General features: G+C 37.3%; 1 protein-coding gene across 3 annotated transcripts in view; it reads left to right on the forward strand.

Moving 5' to 3' along the window:
* LOC117997367 (probable multidrug resistance-associated protein lethal(2)03659) overlaps positions 1-23,446 on the forward strand; it is a 65,350-nt gene that overhangs the window by 28,449 nt on the left and 13,455 nt on the right. For 2 of the 3 annotated variants that reach the window (XM_069498271.1, XM_034985635.2), the window contains 8 exons: positions 5,931-6,062; positions 8,180-8,387; positions 14,643-14,865; positions 19,941-20,097; positions 20,648-20,850; positions 21,617-21,865; positions 22,115-22,283; positions 22,972-23,114. In XM_069498271.1, coding sequence (XP_069354372.1) covers positions 5,931-6,062; positions 8,180-8,387; positions 14,643-14,865; positions 19,941-20,097; positions 20,648-20,850; positions 21,617-21,865; positions 22,115-22,283; positions 22,972-23,114 — 1,484 coding nt within the window. The remainder of the gene's footprint in view (positions 1-5,930; positions 6,063-8,179; positions 8,388-14,642; positions 14,866-19,940; positions 20,098-20,647; positions 20,851-21,616; positions 21,866-22,114; positions 22,284-22,971; positions 23,115-23,446) is intronic. The other variant, XM_034985636.2, reaches the window with a different exon arrangement.

A 23,446-nucleotide genomic window follows, 5' to 3' on the forward strand; every position in this document is an offset into this window, starting at 1 on the left:
CTTGTACCCAAATTGTTGTGGAGGCCTGTACCCAAATTGTGGTGGAGGCCTGTACCCAAATTGTTGTGGGGGCATGTACCCAAATTGTTGTGGGGACATGTACCCAAATTGTTGTGAGGACCTAATCCCTAACTGTTGTGGCTGAAAACCTAAATGAGGTCTATGACCGAACGCTGGGTTTGGTGGTTGACCTTGACCCTGAAATTGAGGCATCTTCATTTGTGGGTTATTAAAATTAATTGGCCTTGAACTCGAACTCATTATTGGGTTATTACCATGCACACGATTACGCGTCTTATATTGCTCTAAAAAGTTTACTTCTTCGAGTACGATACTTAATGCCGCCTCTAAAGTAGTGGGGGCCTTCAGCCTAACAATACGCACCATATTTTCGGGAAGATTATACAGAAACACGTTAAGAGCTGTGTTATTATATATAACTGCCTTAGAATGTTTTAATTCCAAATTATCGCTCGAATTTACCTTCGACATTAATAACGAACGAACACTTTGGATTCTATTGCAAAAATCAAGAAAACTTTCACCTGGATTAATTTTTAAAGATTCTAACTCGATATTAATGCACGCTTCACTGCGAGGGTCTCCAAAATGTTGGATTAACAAAGCTTTTAATGCGGACCATGTAACGATGTCTTCTCGTTCGGACAGGAGCACAGCTGCATCGTCTTTTAATCTACTCGTTAAAACATTAAAAATGTAAAAATTTTGTTCATCATTTCCTTTAAACCGATCAATCACGTACTGACATTTTCGCAAATAAAGATTTAACTGTCTTTTATCACCACCATACAAAGGAATTAATTGCACGATTTCCTTCGGTACAGACAAGACCGACGTGGTTGCCATGATAATAGTAATGAAATGAGGATGCAACTGGCTTTCTTTTAAAAAAAAAAACTTTAACTTAACACAATAGACACATACGCCCTTAATAAAATAGACACACATGGGCCCTTAACACAATAAAAGCGTAATGTAAAAATAAAAAATTGGAATTAGAAATAAGATTTGTATAAGTTATAAATTAATAAAGTAAAAAGTACATTACCGTTAAAACTTATATATTTTTGTAAATAGGTAGGTAAAGCAACTTGAAATTAAAATAATTTCATTTTAATTTCTAATATTAATTTATTTGCAAATTTTTTTTTTTTTGATTATAATAAAACTTAAATTAAAATAAATTCATTTTAATTTATAATTTATACTTAATATCTTTGCAACAATTAAAAAATATATTTTATTTTAATAGTCTCTATATTTGTAGGACAAAGGATTGGCGAAAGGATAACTCACCGCTTCGCTATTTCCATACTTGGCCCCTTTTTCGCACTCGTCACAAAAGAAAATTTATTTGTTTTGGTTCTACGAATTTTCCTTCACGATTTTAAGTCGGAAAATCCGTCCCGGGCTGCGCCACTTTTGATTACGGGAGCTTTTAGGGTTTTCCCTGAGATTTTCATCAGGGAAAATGATTAATTAAAACACGTAAAGCCGATATTGAGGCTGCTTTAATAATGAAATAATAATCGGGCGACGCGCAGATCGCCACCGCGTCTAGACGCTGACCACGCAATTTACATTCGTGGAACACTATAGGTACGTCTTAATCTAACACAGATGGGCGAACCATAACTAGCTTATGAATATTTAGGTATATGTCACGGAAACTGTAAATTATTGTTTGACTTAGTTATTCTTTACTTTGGGGCACATAGTAACTGATGTGTCTGGTCTGGCGCAGTGACCTCATATTATGTTTAGTATTTTTTTCCTGTAAGAGTTATTTGGTACGTAGTCGTTGTATCATACCTATATTCATCATCTTCATCATCATCGCCGGCTCTAAGACGGATCTCACGGAAGGCTTTGGCTATAGTCTACCACACTGGCCAAGTGCGGATTGACAGATTTTACACACCTTCGAAATCATTATAAAGTACTCTCAGGGATGCAGGATTCCTCACGATGTTTTCCTTCACCGTTAAAGCAATCATCATTGTACATGCAAAAAAGGAAAAGGCTGTATCATTTTTCAAAAAGCTTACAAAACTATACTTAAGTAGCTTCGCACAAAGAAATTTAGCACAATAGCACTGGTGACATGCAAAGAATGAAAAGCAGAGCAGGTAAATGTTTGCTCTAAAGCCCGCTCTACACTCGCAGCGCGAATTGCGGCTGTGACATTGTCAAACACTAACCTTTTCACAAGCAAAGTCTTCACAACTTTTCGTAGTCTAGTTCGAGCACTCAACGCAAATAAACGTCGACTTATCTTCTGCTGTTGCTGCAACACTACGCAGCGTGTTACTGAATTATTATTATACTAAAAATTTGCAAACCTTCCCCAGTTTTGCTCGGGTGGAATTGAAAATACATTCAATGAAAGTACGTTATTATGAGAACCTGTATGCGAAATTTTAAATTCTTACACCGGGTTTGAGCTGTACCTCGTTGATATTAATCCTTTTATATTATTTACTTTTAAAAATAGATACAAGCAAAATATACAAAAGGAATTAATATATTATTTAACTTGACCATATCGTATCCCTTTTTCCTTTCAAATCAGCCAAAGGAATGTTCATTATATAATCCTCATCCAAACATCATGCATTTTTTTTTATTTCATGGCCCTTACGTTTGGATTGCCACATTGGACACACACAAGCCGTGCCGCCAAGCGATTGGGCGTTCCGGTACGATGCCGCGTAGAAACCAAAGGGGTATGGGTTTAATAAAAACTGCCATACCCCTTCCAGGTTAGCCCGCTATCATCTTAGACTGCATCATCACTTACCACCAGGTGAGAGTGCAGTCAAGGGCTAACTTGTATCTGTATAAAAAAAAAAAAAATTGGAAATGATCATTCTAATAATAATTTCGCAGTTGAACTACTGCATTTGTGGATGCATTCTTTCGCGAATCCCTTTGTCGTGGGGCAAGAAAACCGACATTAGGAACATCTGCAAAGCGCGAACGCGAATTCGCGAACCTATTCACACTGTTGTTTCGCGCCGCGATTAACGCGCGAGTGAAGAGTGGGCATAATATCTTGGTTTTAAAACGACTGAAGTTCCTTGTATTTAGATGACACCGTTTATTGCAATGATAACATGTCAGTTTGTTTTGAGATTGAGATTTCTGGACCGAGAATAAAAGGGATTAATTCAATATGACCTAGGGTATAAAAAAATCAAAACTGAATTGTAGGCTAGATAATTTTTTTTGTGGTCAGTGCCAAACCAAAAAGGGAAAAATACTAGTGGATATCGAATTTAGCGCCGGCATCCAAAACTGCCCACAATAATAAGTTTTGATTTTTTGTTGTCTTGTTCATCGTTTAATTATAAGGTATGAAAAGCATTACGTAATTTAAAAATTAATTAATTATATTCAGTGATTTTGAAGTCGGTTCACTTTTTAAAAGTTTTATTTTTTTTCCTTTGGATAAAATTGGGTCTAGTTTCACCCAACTTTATATGGGCACTTTTATAAATACTTTATACGCAGTATAGCTGAAAGTAGAGGAAATATATTATAGCTAAGACTATCGTCTATCAATTTAGTATCAAATTAAGAAACCAAGGTCGTGCCAACATTGTTAACCTATCCCCTGACGTACAAAGAAGATTAAAATAAATCCTTATCTTCGTCTAATGTGTCATTTCGTCTTCGAAAACAACTTCATGCGTATTATATTTCAGGTCAGGCTACATGTTTTGTCGCTAACTGAGACTACTTTTTAATCTTGAACGAGATCTTGAAGCTCAAGCAGCTTGCCTTGTCTGTTATGTTGGACTATTGTTTATTTTATAATAAGTATATAAGCCAGATAAGTAGGTAATTTAATGCTTCTTTATTTGTCCATGAGCGATTACGTGAAATGCATAGAGTAACCCTTTAATAAATGAAAACCGCACATGGATTACCACTTCAATGTAACATAATATTATTGTGGCTAATTCTGTTGTGCAAAATTTCTAAACTCAAACGACGGTCTAAATATTATGCTATCCCTTTCGTAATGATTAGCATTAGCGGAAAAGATTAGCATTAGATCTGTTAATCTGGTTTAGTTTTAGGTATTAGACATTTATTATTCCATAAAGAAATTTCCACTTACATGAAACTTACAGGCTATTAAAAAGTGGGTTACAAAATTTCATCTTTAAGCGCACAGTGAATACATAGTAGGTACCTAATTAAAATAGGTTAAGTAGGTAATCATAGATTATATACATTTCTAATTTCTAGTAGGTACATGTTAAGTATGATATTATTTTATAATAATTAGTATAATAATTATACTAGTAGGTAGTTTTAAAATTTTAAAGCACCATTATAACAAAAATATACCGACGCATCGCGGGTCGATCGACGAACGACGCGAGCCACGGCTGATTCACTGCAAAGATTACATAGATTCATACACAACTAGTTACTCGATGTGAAAACAAAAAAAAAATGTTTCTACATGATAAGTTAACAATTAATTTCATAAGATTACTATTTATGTTTAAGTTTTACTGCTAAAATGGGCCTTGAGTAGTTTTTTAAAAATGTTTACACTTTTGCAATCTTTAATATGTTTAGGAAGTTTATTATACAATTGAGCACTTTCAAAAGTAATATTTCGTTTACCATAATTAGTCCTTGGTGGGCGTAAGATTATATTGTTGGCACTTCTTAATCGTTGTAATTGAGGATATTTATTTTTAATTGTGAAGGTTATATTTGAATGTATTTCTTTTGATAGTAGTTTTCGGATTAAGATACAAGTGTAATATTTGTAAGTATTAGTTATATTCATTAATTTAGTTTCTTTATATATTTTCCCTGTTGATGTTAAGAAATCATAATTAAATAAAACTTTAATCAATTTATTTTGTGCCGTTTGTAGTACTTTAAGATTAGTAATAGCGGCTGAACCCCAGACTTGGATTAGATAATCTAAGTGTGGTTGTATAAGGGAGTTATAGATTAAATAACGAACTTTATGGGGTAAGCAGCGTACAATACCACGAAGGGCTCCAGTTAGAGATATTAATTTTGTTTTAATATTTTTAATGTGTGGTTTCCATGTAAGCTTATTTAGTTATATACTTATATAGTTTAGAGATTGTGTACAACAGAATTAGCCACATTGTAGTGTAAAGCGCCATTTATCTAAATAATGTTAAGGGAGCGCCATATCTGTGTGGGCAATAGGTACTGTACGTCGAAGAAAAATTATTTCGGACGTGTTTTTCCACTCGTGTTATTTCCTTAGTCTTGGCCATCTAGGCACAAAACATCGGGATTACAAAAGCTATGGTATTTCAGCTGTACTCTATTACCCTATTAATGTCTACGAAGTAGGTAGATGCGCTATAGAGCTCTATCAATCGGACGACGCGTTAAAATGTATCTAATACGGCAGATATACGTGAAGAAAATTGGAATGGAAATAGGTCACTAACATTATAGTACACGTGTTTCAAGAGACATGCCGTTACGTCACGGGACAAGACCGGTTACGCAAAACGCATGTTTTTACAACTAAAGCTTGCGTAATTCTGTGTTCTACGTGTTATTGAGTTTGCGAGTCAATGAGAGCTAAAGATTGTTGCAAAAAGTATAACAACAAATATAAATTTTCTTTACAAAAATCAACACGTAAATACAGGCAATCGAAACCTAAACGTTTGGTTAGAAATATCTTGATGACCTTACAAACGTATCGGAAACCATGTAAACTTTAAACTAAATTTGGTACCAGGTCGGGTCATCGGCCCAATCGCCCCAATTAAGTTTATACCCCATCGCAGTAAAGTAAGATCGATTAGTGGGACCTACTCGTAGATAGGTACTTAATATTGCGTATTAGTTTCTGATGGTATCTTGGTATAAATTATCTTTTTTCCTAGTATCCAACAGCCACGTATGCTTGGTTTTTTCATCGGCTCCTTCGGACAAGCAGACAAGCTATTTATGCATAGTCGACTATTGGATCTGCAGGAAAAAGTATTGCAAGCCGCCCGGAATAGTACAATAGACAAGTGAGCGTAAATGTTAACGAAAAGTAGGAATTTATCGTAGAGATGATTTAATAATAATATAGTACATAGTTACACTTGTATTATAATATACATAATAATTCATGACAAAATACCTGCCCAATAATTCTGCTCAACTTCTATGTCGTTTTCGGAGTAAGTTCATAATTCATTATGTTACATAAGTACATCGATATAATTGGTTAACGCCCTTTTTGGTAATAAATTGAAAAGAGTGAGTAGGTATAGTACGTGACAGGTTGAAGTGGCAATCGGGGAGGAAACGCTCCGCACACCCGCTCAGACTCCGCGCTAACCCAGTGCGGGCGAGCACGGGTGACGTGCTATCCTAACCTGTCGCGGACTATACTTTTCTAATAAACCATCCTAATGATTCAAACAACGCGTGTTCGTTTATAAATCGATTGCCTCTTGCTTCTGAACTTCGAGGAAAACTTTAATATCTAACTATATCCTACTAATGTTATAAATGTGAAAGTGTGGATGTTTGAATGTTTGTTACTCAATCACGCAAAAACGGCTAAACGGATTTGGATGAAATTTGGAATGGAGATAGATTATACCCTGGATTAACACATAGGCTACTTTTTATCTCGGAAAATCAAAGAGTTCCCGCGGGATTTAAAAAATTGTAAATCCACGCGGACGAAGTCGCGGGCATCAGCTAGTTTAATAATAATTCAATGCATCTGAATCGAATTTTCTGAAAGAAATTGTAATTTTTGTGTCAATCGACATCCTTATTCGAAATAGTTGCAAATAACTTGGGCAGATATTTTGACAGACTCTATTGTTGAGTCACTATACACGTAATATGTACCATTGTAAATACATAATTCATTTGTTGTTTGTCATATTATAAACTATCATCCTTGTCTATAAGTTCAACGTACCCACTGACCTAACTATATAAACGTATTCTGTGGGTTTGACTCGTTGGCAAAAAAAATTCAATGCAATCCCAACGATTCCCCACGATTTCCCGATTGGACAAAACTGATACACGATTGGATGTGACTGGGTGATGTGACGTTGGGTAGGTACTACCTACAAAAAGGTACCTCGTAGGTACCCACCTTTTTAAACCAGCATAGTCAATCCGAAATAATACACCTAGGTTTACACCTTAGTTTAGTCAGTTTTAATTCTTGGCATTTTATAGCATGTACGAAATGCGAATGTATTAGTAGGTATATAAGTAGTAATTAGTTAATCTTTAGCCAAGCCATAAATAACGAAGTAGTTTGTTTGCGGTTTGCCAGCCCATATTATGTTACATACAGTAACATATGGGCAGGTTTTATTATTTTTGTAGCCGATTTTTATTCTGTAATACCAAGAATGTGTACCAATTCGAATATAATAATTTAACTATAGAATATTCTAATATTATAATAGGATAGAATACATTTTTATTCAAATTAACTTTTACAATTGTTTTTGAATCGTCAAAAGAATTTACCTAGATACAAGGTTGATTTGGTTGTACACAATATCTAGGTATCAGGTACATAATCTCTAAACTAAATTGACTAATTCCCTGTGAAAAAACAACATAACTTCATGAAGTCAGATATCAATTAGATTTAATTTAGAGATTGTGTGCAAAGTGCAACCGAATTAGCACCAGCTGCAGTGGTTTAGATCGGGGCGTTACGGATATCCGCATCAATGAATTCGGAGCTTTTACGGATGCGGATCCTTTTTTGCAACAAGTAACGACCTGCCGTGCTGAAGTGCTGAATTGAGCGGGGCCAGAGTGGCACGTGTCTCGCGCGTGTTTACTAGTTGATATCTTCGTTCGCTAACAGACCGATCAAAAAATCAATCCACAAATGCGGAACATTCGTATATATTCAGACATCTGCATCCTCGAAATATTGGCATCCGCAACAACCCTGGTTTAGATATTATGAAAAAAAAGCCTGTAAAATATTAGTATAAGAGAGAAAAGTGACTACTTTATATCCCGAAAAATTTATAGTGCTCCTACGGGATTTCAAAAAGCTAAATACACGCGCACAAAGTCGTGGGCATCATCTAGTGGTCTATAAAGCTGCTCTACTGTAATGAGACCTAATGGAAAATTCATTTGTTAGTATAGCACAGCCGGTTTTTCTCGGAAAACTAGTGGAGTACTACAGCCCCGACCAGAAGACAGTGAAGCCAAGGGAGGCCTACCTCTACGCGGGCGGGGTGGTTCTGTTCTCCGCGCTCAATGTCTTCTTCGTGCATCCGTACATGATGGCTATTCTACATATGGGAATGAAGTTCAGGGTCGCTTGCTGCTCGCTTATATACAGAAAGGTAAGAAATACCTAATCTATACTAATATTAAAAATAAGTATTTTTTAGTTTGTAAGAAGGGGATGATTTTCAGACTAATTATCAGATTCTGAAAATTCTTTCACTGGTAGATAGCTACATTACCTTCGACTTTTATTTAAAGGCTATAAGTGAGGTATATCACGCGGACAAAGTCGCGGGCAAAAGCTTGTTATCAACATGTCTCAAATGGCGTTTTAATCGAAAAATAAACTGCTGTCGTTACAGAGGAGTATAAGGAGGAGGAGGATATAAACTGTAATGACGCATCACTTTGTCAGATTTCTAGTACAGGAATCACTGGGGCTAATTCTGAGCACAATCTAATTTTAGAGTATTCGCATGCTCTTCTTACTAATGTAATATGAAAAGGACAGACACAGTTTGACAGTTTTAAATTTAACTTTTAGATGGTAAAACCCGTGATTTTAGCACGCACTCGCGAACCTACTGTTTAAATTTGTATTGTGCACTAAAATTTAGAGTCTTTAAATGTGAAAGTCATGTTCTGTTCCTTTTTAAGCATTAGTAAAAAGAAAAGGATGCAGATACTCTAAATTTAGTTTAAAGAGAGACTAGAGAATCGGGGCCAATGGCCCCGATTCTCTAGTCATCTCGATATCAGTACAGAAAGGCTAAATCACTTCGTCCTTGTCGGTAGGCTGGTAACTACTCACGGCCTAGTATTCTCCACAAGACCACAACTGAATCAATTTAGATATTACTAGCTGATGCCCGCGACTTCGTCCGCGTGGTATTAGGTTTTTAAAAATCCCGTGGGAACTCTTTGATTTTCCGGGATTAAAAGACGCCATAGTAACTCTCCAGGTCTTTATCTATACCCATGCAAAAAATCACGTCAAGCTGTGCCACCGTTGCGACGTGATTGAAGGACAAACCAACAAACAAATACCTACACTTTCGCATTTATAATAAGAGTACTTACTGATAAATTTTCAAAATGCTTGCCCCGGAAATAGAACCCCGGCTTCCTATTTATAAAACCACCCTCAGTACAGCACCAGGCGTAACGGTCGGACGGAGCATGAGTAATGTAAATTAACATGTTTTCTATCTCACGTAGGTATATAGTACGCGACAGGTCGAAATGGGAATCGGGGAGGGAACGCCCCGCACACCTGCACGTGCGGGTGTGCGAGGCGTCCCCCCGCCTCATACCTTGATTGTCATCTCAACCTGTCGCGGACTATAACCATCTAGATAAGTACGTGAAACGCAGCGTTGACGTCATTGAAGTTTGTTTCAAAAATGGTTAGTTCTAAACTGCGGGTAAATAATGGAATTAACACGTTCTCGTGGACTAGATATATATCAGCACAGCTAAATCCGTTGCTAGGTAAACTTATGTACACACAATACAGTTTTTATATCGATTCTTCAACGTTTCAACGTTTGCTAGAACATCAATTTTCCCCAAAATGGACCCCACCACGTGTATTAGGTACTTATACAAGGCCACCAGTCTTGTTTTTCTCATTGAGTAGGTTTAGCTGCTTTCTTTTACTCTGACTTTAATATTATAGCTCGTGTGCGTGAGCTTATATCTATAAGCAAATATACAATTAGACTAGATAATATTTTATTACTTCTGCAGGCCTATTCCGTATTTAAAGTGCCTAAACATGCGTTACGTTTTCCATAAAATAATCCCTGTCAGATGATATCACCTCAATTAGGTTATTGAAGTTAGGAAAGAACTTTCTAGTGTAGGTAGATAAAGACAATTATATTCCACCCAGTATAGTACTAAATTACATATTATAATACATAACCTTTGATACATAATACTATTATGTATGACATGGGCTATATTTAATTTAGCTGACGAGTAGGCCTATTCTTAAAATAGGCATACTGGTCAGCTGTGCATACACGTTGGTGAGTGTGACCTCGTCCTTAACACCGGTCTCGATGTCAATGGAGGTGATCTGCTTGACGATATAAAGCGGCGAGTCTACCGCGGTAGTCTGCAGGTCACAATGCTATGTGATAAAATCACAATCACTTCTGATCGGTCTACACTCTCTCCCTAAAGTATTGAATAAAGCACACTACTGTAATCTAAATATATAAAAGGAAAACTGATCTATTAACGCACAGCTCAAACTACTGGACGAATCGGGCATGCAGATAGTAAGAAAGGATTTTTAAAAATTCAACCCCTAAGGGGGTGAAATAGGGGCTTGAAATTTGTGTACCTAGTCCACGCGGACGAAGTCGCGGGCATAAGCTAGTAAGGTAATAAATTCAGCTAATCAGAACAATTCGCGATTGCGATTTAATTTTGTTTTTTTTTTTTTTAATTATTATTATAACAAGCGTAGGTACACCAAATATTTACATTATTTTTTTCTCGCCAAACTGGTGAGCCAGTTTGTTGGCGAGCTGGCGCTCCTTAAAAATAACTAGAATCTACGTATTAAATTGTACTTATGTAGGTAAACTTATATTCTAACTTATAAACTTATACTCAACTTATAAACTTATTTGGGGCTAAGTTTATTTTGACAGGATACACTTTTACAATCAAAATGATTCGTGGAAAAGTCAACACAGGAGATTTTGTAAGTTGTAATGCGTAGCGTAGGGTCTCACCTCGCCCCTGACCTGACACGCAGCTTTTCAGTGCGCTCGTGCCATTGATTTAATCTGAGTAGGTTTCCAACACACATTGCGCGGTGTATAAGACGGTGGGGGTTTCAGGTTTTAAAAATCGGAACTACGATCATAAAGGGGAACTGTTTGCAGTCTGTGTATAGGTATATTTTTATGCTGCGTGGAAAACGAAAGGTTGATTGACAAAATTTCTGGTTTCCCTTAAGGGGGGAAGTTCCCAAACTGACTTATACAGATTTTTATTATTTAAACCTATTAACCTAAATGTCGATTTTTACGTCTCTAACTTCTAAAAACATAGAACTTTCATATAACCTTCGACCCCCCCCCCCCCCCCCCCCCTTTAACACCCTTAGAGGGGAATTTTTCAAATCTGTTTCTTAGCTGACACCTAAGTCGTAGAAGGAACCTACCTTCCAAATTCCGAGTTTGCAGGCTTTATAGTTCCTGAGATCTCGTGATTAGTCAGTGAGTGAGTGGTATATTTCGCTTTTATACAGGGTTACAGGAAAAGAGGACACGATCCCGTTAAGGGGTTATAGTACAGGACATTAGCTATCAAACGACCCCAAAGTGCTCATGCGAAAGTGTATCGTTTTCGAGTTATTCATTTTTTTATTTTTTTCTTGGTAAAGGGGTGTTTGCCACTTTAAAAATTAATAAAAAAAAAGGAACAATGTATTTCATCAGATTTTTTTAATTTCTAGCTCGTACATATCCTTGTTAATAATAAACAGTTATAAAACAAAAAAAATCTTCAAGCATTTTAAAATTACAGCCCAAAAACTGTACAAGTTTTCGAATTTTAAATTTAATTCTTTGAATAACTTGCAAATTTTCTGTAAAAATTACTATGGCACTTATCCTGCGGATTATTTTAAAAACATCTACGTTTCGTTAGCTATCCATTGGTACAAAAAATTGCAAAAAAAATAACATAAAATCAAGAAAAAATTACACAACAAAGAGACCAGGAAGAAAATTCTAGCAAATGCTATTGCCAAAGAATTAAATAAAAATGAATGCAAAAATGAGTTTAATGCAAAATCGTTGAAGACTATTTTTCAAAGAGGTCAAAAGGTAATATAAAATCAGTCAAGTGCGAGTCGGGCTCGCACACGAAGGGTTCCGTACCATCATACAAGAAATAACACTTTTTAATTTTTTTTAATTTTATGGCGGCCATTTTGTAATTTTTAGTATTTGTTGTTATAGCAGCCATAAAAATACACATTTTGTGAAAATTTCATGTTGGTTCGTCCGTCCGCCCGTCTGTCCGGCCGTCCGTTTGTCTGTCAGTGGACTGTATCTTTTGAACCCTAAAAGGTAGAGACTTGAAATTTTTACACAATGTGTATTTTTATTGCCGCTATAACAACAAATACCAAAAATTACAAAATGGCCGCCATAAAAATTAAAAAAAATTAAAAAGTGTTATTTCTTGTACGATGGTTCGGAACCGTTCGTGTGCGAGCCCGACTCGCTCTTGACTGATTTTATATTACCTTTTGACCTCATTAAAAAATAATCTGTAACGATTTTGCATTAAACTCGTTTTTACATTGATTCTGATTTAATTCTTTGGCAATAGCATTTGTTAGAATTTTCTACCTGGTCTCTTCGTTGTGTAATTTTTTCTTGATTTTATGATTTTTTTGTAATTTTTTTGTACGATGGATAGCTAACGAAACGTAGATGTTTTTAAAATAATCCGCAGGATAAGTGCCATAGTAATTTTTACAGAAAATTTGCAAGTTATTTAAAGAATTAAATTTAAAATTCGAAAACTTGTACAGTTTTTGGGCTGTAATTTTAAAATGCTTGAAGATTTTTTTTGTTTTATAACTGTTTATTAATAACTAGCTAGAAATTAAAAAAAATCTGATGAAATACATTGTTCCTTTTTTTTATTCATTTTTAAAGTGGCAAACACACCTTTACCAAGAAAAAAATAAAAAAATGAATAACTCGAAAACGATACACTTTCGCATAAGCACTTTAGGGGTCGTTTGATAGCTAATGTCCTGTACTATAACCCCTTAACGGGATCGTGTCCTATTTTCCTGTAACCCTGTATATTTAGATAGAACAGGTTCACAGGCGGAGACACCAACTTTCGTGACACCAACTGTAGGTACGGATGCATCTTCCATGGGGTCTCTCAATATTTTTGCCTGACACTACCGACAAACAGCGGCCGTCCTTTTAATGGGATTTCCCACTACAGTCGTTGGTTGAGTCCACCTTGACCCGTGTATCTTTCAAGTCGATGTCTAGACGTACAGCACTCCTAGCTGCGTGGACTAATCCATTACTATTTCAACGAGAAAATAATTTAACCAATATTATGCAAGCAGCCAAATACGTATCCCTTTACAGATACTAATATCGATTTCTAGATCCGTTTGTAAAATATGATGTTTTAAAGTGCTAATTTTTATCAGAGTCAACTGTGCCTCTTTATCAGTCAAATGGTAGTATATAGGAACGTGAAAAAATTTACTGCAGCATATTATCAATTTTAAAGGAAAACTATCATGGCTAAGTTGTGACTGCGGAACCCTTCACTGCGCGTGGCCCGCCACCCACTTGGCCGGTTTTTTTGTCTAAATAAATCTCAAATATCCTTAAGTTACCGACGTATACGACGTTAGTGATTGGCAAGCAGTAGGGCGATTGTCTAAAACCTGCATCAATCATTATTACAATCTTAATTGTTCTGATTGGCTGAATTTGTGCGATTCTTGTTGCAACAATGCATTGTGCCCAATAGTGAGCGAGCACTAACCAATCAGAGATGATTGCGATCGTGACATTGTAGCTGTCAAACAACCGCGGTAGTGCCACAGGATTAGCGAATGTATGTAAATCTATAAGTTATAGTAATCTTTATGATAATCTTATACCAATTGAGTCGGCTGTTAAAGCATACTTAAGTATAAGAAAAATGCGTGCAAGTCATCATTACGTGATACCTACATACGTGTATGTCATTGTTTGCATTGCTCATTACTCAATGCCTTGAGAATATCCCGTGTTAAAATAACTTTACCTTCCGGTAAATGACCATGAGTTTATTTCAGTGTTAAATTACTTCTTTCAGCAATATTATATGTACAATTTTATATCAAGAATGAATTCCATTCCATTAATATTATAAATGCAACGGTGTGTCTGTCCGTCAGCTAGCGTTTCACGGTCCATCCGTTTAACCCATTTTGATGAGGTACCGATATGAGCTGAGTAGTTAAATTTTGTGCTAGGCCTGCAGGTTAACAAACTCCCATTTTAGCCTCTTAGAGCCAGTTACAACCCATTTTGCATTTAGGGGTCATACGCACTAGGAGTCCAAGTCCAAAGACCACATTTTACAATTTCGTAAGACCAACTGGACTAGGCTTCCAACTGGACTAAACCAAGTATACATTCTATCAACCAAGTGGTTGATAGAATGTAGAATACTTGCGTGGAACATTCGATCTAATACGCCCAGTAGTTTTTGACTTGGACTACTAGTACGCGAGATTCCTTACCTTTAGCAAAGGTCATGGTTAACTGCTAACATATCATAAAAATAATAAACATGAATATTGTTCACAGTCCCTGCGCCTATCGAAGACAGCTCTCGGTGAAACTACAGTGGGTCAAGTAGTGAACCTTCTCTCGAATGATGTGAACCGCTTCGACGTCGCGATCATCTTCCTCCACTATCTGTGGATCGGCCCGTTGGCCACGGTCATCGTCACCTACTTCATGTGGCTCGAGATCAGCTGGGCGGCTGTCGTCGGCGTCGGGTTCATGTTGGCGTTTATACCCTTACAAGGTATTTATATTTATCTTATTTATATACAGTGAGTTACGTATAAGGGCGGCTACCTGGAGCTGGGGTTGAAAGTAGACTCCCTTTTGGTTGTAAAATGATTTAATTAGGACATTTACTTAACTATCTTATCTAAGTTACAGTACTACTTATGTTAAATTAATGTTACCTTATACTATATGTATATCTAGAAATGTCCCCTCTCTCATACTCTCGTTAGTTGGCACCAGAGATCACGTACGGAGGTGTCTGAGAACCTTGATAGTACCATGTGCCGGAACGTGATGAGATGGCGAATGTTCACACGTAGTTGGACCGCTGGACGACATGTTAACTCCCCCGGCGGTGCCCGGGTTTTATGAGGATTGCTGTATCCGTTACTAGTGTGTGCATAACTAGAATGCTAGCAAAAACTTAGCGTTATTGTTGTACTACCTAAACACAATCCAATACATACAATACAACCATCTGCCTGATTTTGTAGTTTTAGTGATTTACTATTTTTGAAACCCGTAATGTATACCGTGCAAAACTCGTGTCAATGCCTCGCCTACGACGCGGAACTGACTCCGAGTGGCCTACTTACGGAACGTTCGTTGACCTCTGACGTATTTGAAATTTTACAAAATAGGTTTTATTTTTATTTTTTGTGGTATCATATCACTGATCAGCAGTACTGTCTTTGTTTTTACCAGCGTATTAGCTACATCCTGTATAGACTCAGTGAAAAGTGAACATTTTATACCACCCTTTTTAGACTGAAGCACTAGATAAAAAAAAAATTCCGACGAATTGAGAACCTCCTCCTTTTTTTGAAGTCGGTTAAAAAACTGAGACTGGTGTTTCTAATTTGCAGCCCAAATAGACTGTAGTATGTGTAGTATGAATTATTGTTTGAACACTATTCCATACTATTATGAATGAACAACACCCCGGGGACGCAAAAGTTCCCACAGAATTTTTAAAAACCTTAATCCACGCGGATGAAGTCGCGGGCATCAACTTAGGTTTAAAATAAAAATACTTAATAAAGTTACACTTGCCCCTTGTAAAAGGTTAGATTTCTTTAGTTTTGTACAAACATTGCAATAATCTATAGAAGATTGTAGCTACTGGCAAATAAACATTACAACATTTTTTCTCAGTATTTAGTTGTTTCTCCTTATATGTCAACTTACAGGTTTACCTTTGGAGAGGTACAAAGGTCAATTAGCAAACTTATTATATAGGTAACAATATAGGTAATATAAGTATGTATGTAGAGTGTACTAGTATATGTATGTCTATCTATGATTTGGAAATACATAAGCGTTTTAATTAATGCCCTATTTACACGTTATCAAAATCCAAACATAGTCTTTTTAAATTTTTGTCCTGCTGTCTGACTGCCAGTTTTTCCCGGGCTAAACATTAAAACTCCCCGATCGTTAGTGACTAGACGTGAAAACGTAATGAGTAATGACCTATGCAACAGTTGATTTGAGTCCGACATAACCTCCGTGCCTCCCCGGGCGCGGTGGTATCCATGAGGATTTCTTCACGGAAAAAAGGGTTGATAAAGACTTTGAAAATGTGTGGTCTTTTAAGAATTCTAAATCCACGCGGCCAAAAGCCATTAAATAAGATCAATATAAGAGAACATAATGCAAAGAATAGTTTATGTAATTAATTTGTAATTGTATACTTAATTGATAAAAATGTAACTAAAAATCGGTCAATTGCGAGTCAGGCTCGCACATGAAGGGTTCCGCACCATAGTATAAGAAATAACACTTATTAATTTTCATGGTGGCCATTTTTAAATTTTTAAGGAGGAACAGCTGACTTCCTGACTGATCTATCAACGCACAGCTCAACTACTGGACGGATCAGGCTAAATGCTATTCAGATGGCTATTATAACAGACATCCGCTAAGAAAGGATTTTTGAAATACCACCCCTAAGGGTTTAAATTAGGGGTTTGAAATTTGTGTAGTCCACGCGGACGAAGTTGCGGGAATAAGCTAGATTGTTGATATAGCGGCAAAAGAAATACACATCCTGTGAAAATTTCAACTCTCTAGAGTCTAGCTATTACAAGGTTCACGAGATACAGCCCGCTGACAGACAGACGGACAGACAGCGGAGGCTTAGTAATAGGGTCCCGTTGGCACCTTCGGACACGGTATCCTAAAACTAATTGCTTAATTGCAACGCGTAACAGCGATAAAAGCCGGTCGAACAGAGCATTGATCTATGTCAACAATAAACATTGATTAACACACAAGGGCGCCCTTAATTATTGTTGCACGCAGCTTTAAACTCTTGACGGTTATTGACTTCAATGTTACTCGATATTGACGCGAAATCTACTGTACATAACAATATTTAAACTTAACGTACTGGGTAGAGCTATCTATGTACATGCGATTAAATGGTATAAGTACTTATCACCTTCGGCCATGTGATGCCATCTTTTTGCAGCTTAATGATAGAATAGAATACAATTCTTTATTAACATAATAACGTGTGTAGGTATATAAAATATTAAATTAAGAAAGCGTCTAGATAATAATTGAGGTACAAGAAATATCAAGGAATATATTATAGAATGGAATACAAGCAATGAGATGGAAGGGTTTACAACTGTCAGCAATGAGTACTCCTCATTCTCAGCAATAAAACTGATTGTAACCTATCCTTATCTGTGGAGAGCATAAAATCCTAGAGAGGGCCTTCCCGTGAGCGTGGATGGAGAGACGAATGCAGGGCGTATAGCTAATATATTTAAAGAGCACTTTAGAGTCGCGCTCTATAGTAAACCAGACTCAGGACTCATTGAATCGGGGATGTACACACAGGGCGTTGAACTCTTCTCTCTCGTTCAGCGCCAAAGATGTGAAGAGTGTCATAAAGAGCCTAGTGAGAGGAAAGTCCCCGGGACATGATGGCCTCAGTGTGGAGCACCTTGTGTATGCGGGTCATCATATCTATCGTGTTCTTGCGATGCTTTATACGTTCTGCATTCGTCACTCCTACCTTCCTGCAGATCTAATGGAAAGCGTAGTGGTTCCTGTAGTTAAGAATAAAACAGGCGATATCTCAGACAAAAGTAACTACAGACCTATCTCCCTGGCTGCGATATTAGGAAAAGTGTTTGATGGTCTGCTGGATCGCCAACTCAGTGGATATCTGGAGCTTAATGATGCACAGTTTGGCTTTAGACGAAATCTGTCCACAGAAAGTGCTATACTGGCGCTCAAGCAGACCGTCAAATACTATACGGACAGGAAAACACCAGTATACGCTGCTTTCTTGACCTTTCCAAGGCGTTTGATCTGGTCTGTTATGACAAACTATGGGAAAAGCTACAGAGCTTTAATGTGCCGTCAGAATTAATTAATATTCTAAAATATTGGTATAGCTCACAAACAAATAAGGTTAAGTGGGCCGATTCTTTTTCAGAGTCATATCGTCTTGAGTGTGGCGTTAGGCAGGGTGGATTAACATCTCCCGCTCTGTTTAACGTATATATAAACCAGCTGATCGATGAGCTCGGCAGTACTGGAATCAGCTGCTCGATTGATGGAATTTTAATCAATAATTTAAGTTACGCAGACGATATGGTCTTGCTGAGCCCATCGATTAGCGCACTCAGAAGGCTCCTCAAGATATGCGAGTCCTATGCTGCGGCACATGGACTCGTATACAATGTAACGAAGAGTGAGCTTCTGGTGTTTAAGAGCAAAGGGAACACTGTGGACGATATTCCGCCCGTAACCCTTAACGGAGTCTTACTTAAGAGAGTGACTGAATTTAAATATCTGGGGCACATTGTGACAGACGATATGTCTGACGTTAGAGACATAGAGAGGGAGCGTAGGGCGCTGGCGGTCCGATGTAATATGCTAGCCCGGAGGTTTGCACGGTGTAATAGAGACGTAGAGCTCACTCTTTTTAAAGCATATTGTCAGACATTTTACACGTGTAGCCGGTGGGTGACGTATACGCAGAGGGCCTACAACGACTTACGAGTGCAGTATAACAATGGTTTCAGAGTACTGATGGGGTTACCGCGCTGGTGCAGTGCGTCACAGTTGTTTGCGGAGGCTCACACAGATGATTTTTACGCGATTGTGAGAAAAAGAGCTGCATCTGTGATGAGCAGGGTGCGTGGGAGCTCCAACAGTATTCTGAGAACATTGGCTGCAAAGTGGGAAAACCCTTTTATGAAACACTGGGTGTTATGTACACACATGAACACCAAGTGGTCAAGGGGGTATATGAATTAATTATAATTTGAATTAATTAATAATAATAATTGTAATTTTATTTAGTTACTAACATAGTTAATAAGGTCTTCTGTTACTAACACATTATGGATGAAACATCTGAAATAAAATAAATAATAAAAAAAAAAAAAAATCTATAGAAGTATAATTAACAAACTATGGTCGCATGTACGAAAGATCATCACTTGACAATGGCTCTGGATTTCATTTTGCTGTGTTCGTAATATGAAATATTTTTTTGGAAAATCCAGTTAATTGCACTCGCGCCCATTCGGAGCCAAGGCTAGTGTATGTATAAAACAAACAAATGTATAAAAATAATGTATGATTCCAGAGAAATGAACTGAGTTATTTAAATAAAAAATATATTAATATGTGCGTTTTAAGCAACCTTAAAACCTTAAAAGTTATTATTACCTAAAGTGCGCGGCGGAAAATAATGTAATGCCTTTAGAATGACATTTCGGCTTTGTAGAGAGTTGTTCCCGTCACTCATACCTATATGACGTTTTGTCGGTCTCTACGACAGAGAAGGCTCTACGAATCCGTTATCTCCTTCTAACATTATTTTCTGCCGTGTACTGTATAATTTTCTTTTACGGTGCACGGTGAAGGAAAACATCATGAAGAAATCTGCATACCTGAGAGTTCTCCATAATGTTCTGCCAATCCGCACTTGGCCAGCGTGATGGCCTATGGACCAAATCTTTTACATTTTGAGAGGACACCCGTGTTTTGTAGTGAGCCGGCGATGGCTTGATGATGATGGTGGTGATGTGATAATGAAATCAATCAATTCGTTCACAGCATATTTGGGCAAGCGGACATCAGTTTTGCGTCTGAAAACAGCGCTGCGGACGGACGAGCGCGTACGACTGATGAATGAAATCCTCTCAGGAATACAGGTCATCAAGATGTATACCTGGGAGAAGCCCTTCGCGGATCTAGTTGCCAAGGCGAGAAAGTAAGCTGATTTGTTATTTTTTAAAGGACTTCAAAAAGGAGGTTCTTTATTCGACCCTTACCTACATATGTACATTCGTGATTATCTCAGAAAATAAATAAACCGATGTTGATGATTTTTTTCACTATCGTAATGTACATACTTTCAGAAAGGTTTTAGTATACACATAGTAATCATTCTTATATACAAAATAAGAAGCATAAATGTACAACTTGTATTGACCTAATATTTTCGCTATTTACCTCGCTTTCGATATTGCTGGACCGATTCTCTTGATTTTTAGATATCATTAAAACGATTAGGTAGATGACTTAAAAATTCAGCCTTAACATAAACAGATGCATGAAAATGATGTGCAAATTTACTTACCCAAAAGTCAGCGATTACAGATATATTTACTAAATATATCTGTTTAAAATATCTGATAGTTACTAAAGCTGTGTTAGTAAGAAAAACACTGACCTATGAAAAAAGTATGAAACCCACCCTAATAAAGTCGCGGGAAGTTGGTAGTTTTATTTACCTAATATAATTAACAATTTTATTTTAGACAAGAAATCAAACAAATTAGAGCCACCTCATACATCCGAGGTGTCCTCACATCGTTCATAATGTTCACCACGCGGATTTGCCTCTTCTTCTCAATCCTCGCGTTCGTGTTGGAGAACAACGTCATAAGCGCCAAGCAAGTGTTCGTGGTTACCAGCTTCTATAACATCTTGAGGCAGACGATGACTGTTTTCTTCCCACAAGGTATTTTGATTTTTAGGGTTCCGTACGTCAGTAGGAAAAAAGAAACCCTTATAGGATCACTTCGTTGTGTCTGTTAAGAAACCCATAGTGAACTTCCCATTTACCTAGAATCACAAAAATAGTTTTAGGTATGGTAGGTTTGGTAGGTCTTATAGTACAATTTAAGTAAGAAATCCGAAAACCGTGAATTTGTGGTAACATCACAAAACAGAATTACAATGTGTTCTTGAACAAATAATTTACCACGTAATAGATGGGCGCTAAAACTGGTCATTAACTTGCTCGAGGTTACGAGTGCACGGTGGGCTACGTGTGGGATTTGAAAGTGTTATTTCTTGTACGATACCCTTCGTGTGCTAGTCCGACTCGCGCTTCACCGGTTTTTTACCTGTGAACATGAATGATGAGCTAGCAAACATTGCATATTTTCCCAACTATATATGTACATATGTATTAACCACAAGTGGTTATCTGCCACTAGCTGAGGTGTTTGTATGACGTGATTAAATTGTTGTTATTCAACAATGTATTATTCACATACCAAATCAGGATGACTACTTTTATTTGAAAACATTTTAATTAATTACATTGTAGGTATTCTGGTAGGTAGATTCTTTTTTCAATTAATTTCTTATCTTTCGGCAATTCGTGAAATTCTTGGACTGAAAAGAATGTTTAGCTAAACACACATTTCTTTATTTTATCTTATAGGTAAATGTCTCAAAATCCTGAGCAGCTTTAACTGTAATTATTGTCCCTTTCTTAGGTATAGCCCAAGTGGCAGAAGCTACGATCTCAATAAAACGCCTGCAAAGCTTTATGCTCTATGAAGATACCACCAAACCAGTGCCAGGCCTAGCAGAAATTCAGACTTCTACTAAAAAGGGGAAGGAATTTCGAGACGAACCAAGGGATTCAGTTTTAACTAAAGAAGAGGCTGATATTAAAGAAGGAACTAAACCTTTTCTGGAAAAGGATGCAGATTTGAAGAAAGAAGACAATGCTAGAGGAAATGGTAAGGGTAATTATGAATGTGTGCAAGATTCGATGATTGTATGTTTTGCAATCATCATCATCAACCGATAGACGTCCACTGCTGGATCTAGGTCTCTTGACGACTTCCACACGCCACAGATTTGAGCCGCCTGAATCCAGCGGCTCCCTGCGACTCGTTTGATGTCGACTATCCACCTAGTGATGCCATTTCTTAGTTTTTGGAAAGAAATTATCGAAACAATAAATTGCTAGTTCATGAAATTTTCAGGTAAAACCAGTGCACCTATAGAGTCAGGTGAAGAAGATGAAGAAGAATTGGTGACCAAAGTGGAGGAAGATGCTCGCGGCGTACGTCTCAAACACGCAACGGCCAAGTGGATCATGTCGCATTCGGAAAACACGCTCACAGATTTGTCGCTCACGATAAAACCAGGAAAGTAAGTAACCTATAAAATAATCTAACCTATAAATTACGTGTGTGTGTGTGTGTGTGTGTGTGTGTGTGTGTGTGTGTGTGTGTGTGTGTGTGTGTGTGTGTGTGTGTGTGTGTGTGTGTGTGTGTGTGTTGAATGCGTGCTTGTAATCCGACGTGGCAAAATAATTTGTTGGGATTTTTAAAGACAATTTCGTGCGTTGAACATAAATAAAACCGGTCAAGTGCGAGTCGGACTCGTACACGAAAGGTTCCGTACTATCGTATCTTGACATTTTTATGTGCAACACTGCAAGTTAATAACGACAGTGCCACCTATATGAGATTTAGTATATTAATTTTTTGTAAACACTTATAATTTTGTTTGGCGATTTTTCGAACCACAAATTCGCAGTTTTCGGATTGTTCCCCTTACGTGTGCTATAAGACCTACCTACCTGGCAAATTTCATGATTCTAGGTCAACGGGAAGTACCCTATAGGTTTTCTTGACAGACACGACGGACAGACAGACAAACAACAAAAAAGTTATCCTATAAGGGTTCTTTTTTCCTTTTGAGGTTCAGAACCCTAAAAATTTATCTAGTAAAAATTTATTGACTTGGTTTACGGCCACAAATGTAGGTGGGATCAAAATGGGATCGCAGATTAGGATTGGTGTGCACCCAAATATCCGTTTTATTTAACTTTTAGGTTAATAGCAGTAATAGGTCCAGTAGGAGCGGGTAAATCATCCTTGCTGCATGTGTTGTTGAAGGAATTGCCTCTAATATCAGGCAGCGTACACATCGGTGGCACAGTTTCCTACGCCAGCCAGGAGCCTTGGCTGTTTGCAGGTATGTTTGTCTATGGAAAAAAATGTCTTACTACTCTGCCTAGACTCATTCTAAGGGCGTTGGTTCTTAAAGTTACACTTCTTACGTGTTTTCTCCGTCTCAAATATAGGCTACTAGCTTATGCTCGCGACTTCGTCCACGTGGACTACACAAATTTCAAACCCCCTATTTCAGTCCCTTTAGGGGATGAATTTTGAAACATCCTTTCGTAGCGGATGCTTACGTCATAATAGCTATTTGAATGCCAAATTTCAGCCCGATCCATCCAGTAGTTTGAGCTGTGCGTTAATAGATCAGTCAGTCAGTCAGTTAGTCACCTATTCTTTTTATAT

Source organism: Maniola hyperantus, chromosome 4, assembly GCF_902806685.2.
Source record: "Maniola hyperantus chromosome 4, iAphHyp1.2, whole genome shotgun sequence".
Classification (NCBI taxonomy): Eukaryota; Metazoa; Arthropoda; class Insecta; order Lepidoptera; family Nymphalidae; genus Maniola; species Maniola hyperantus.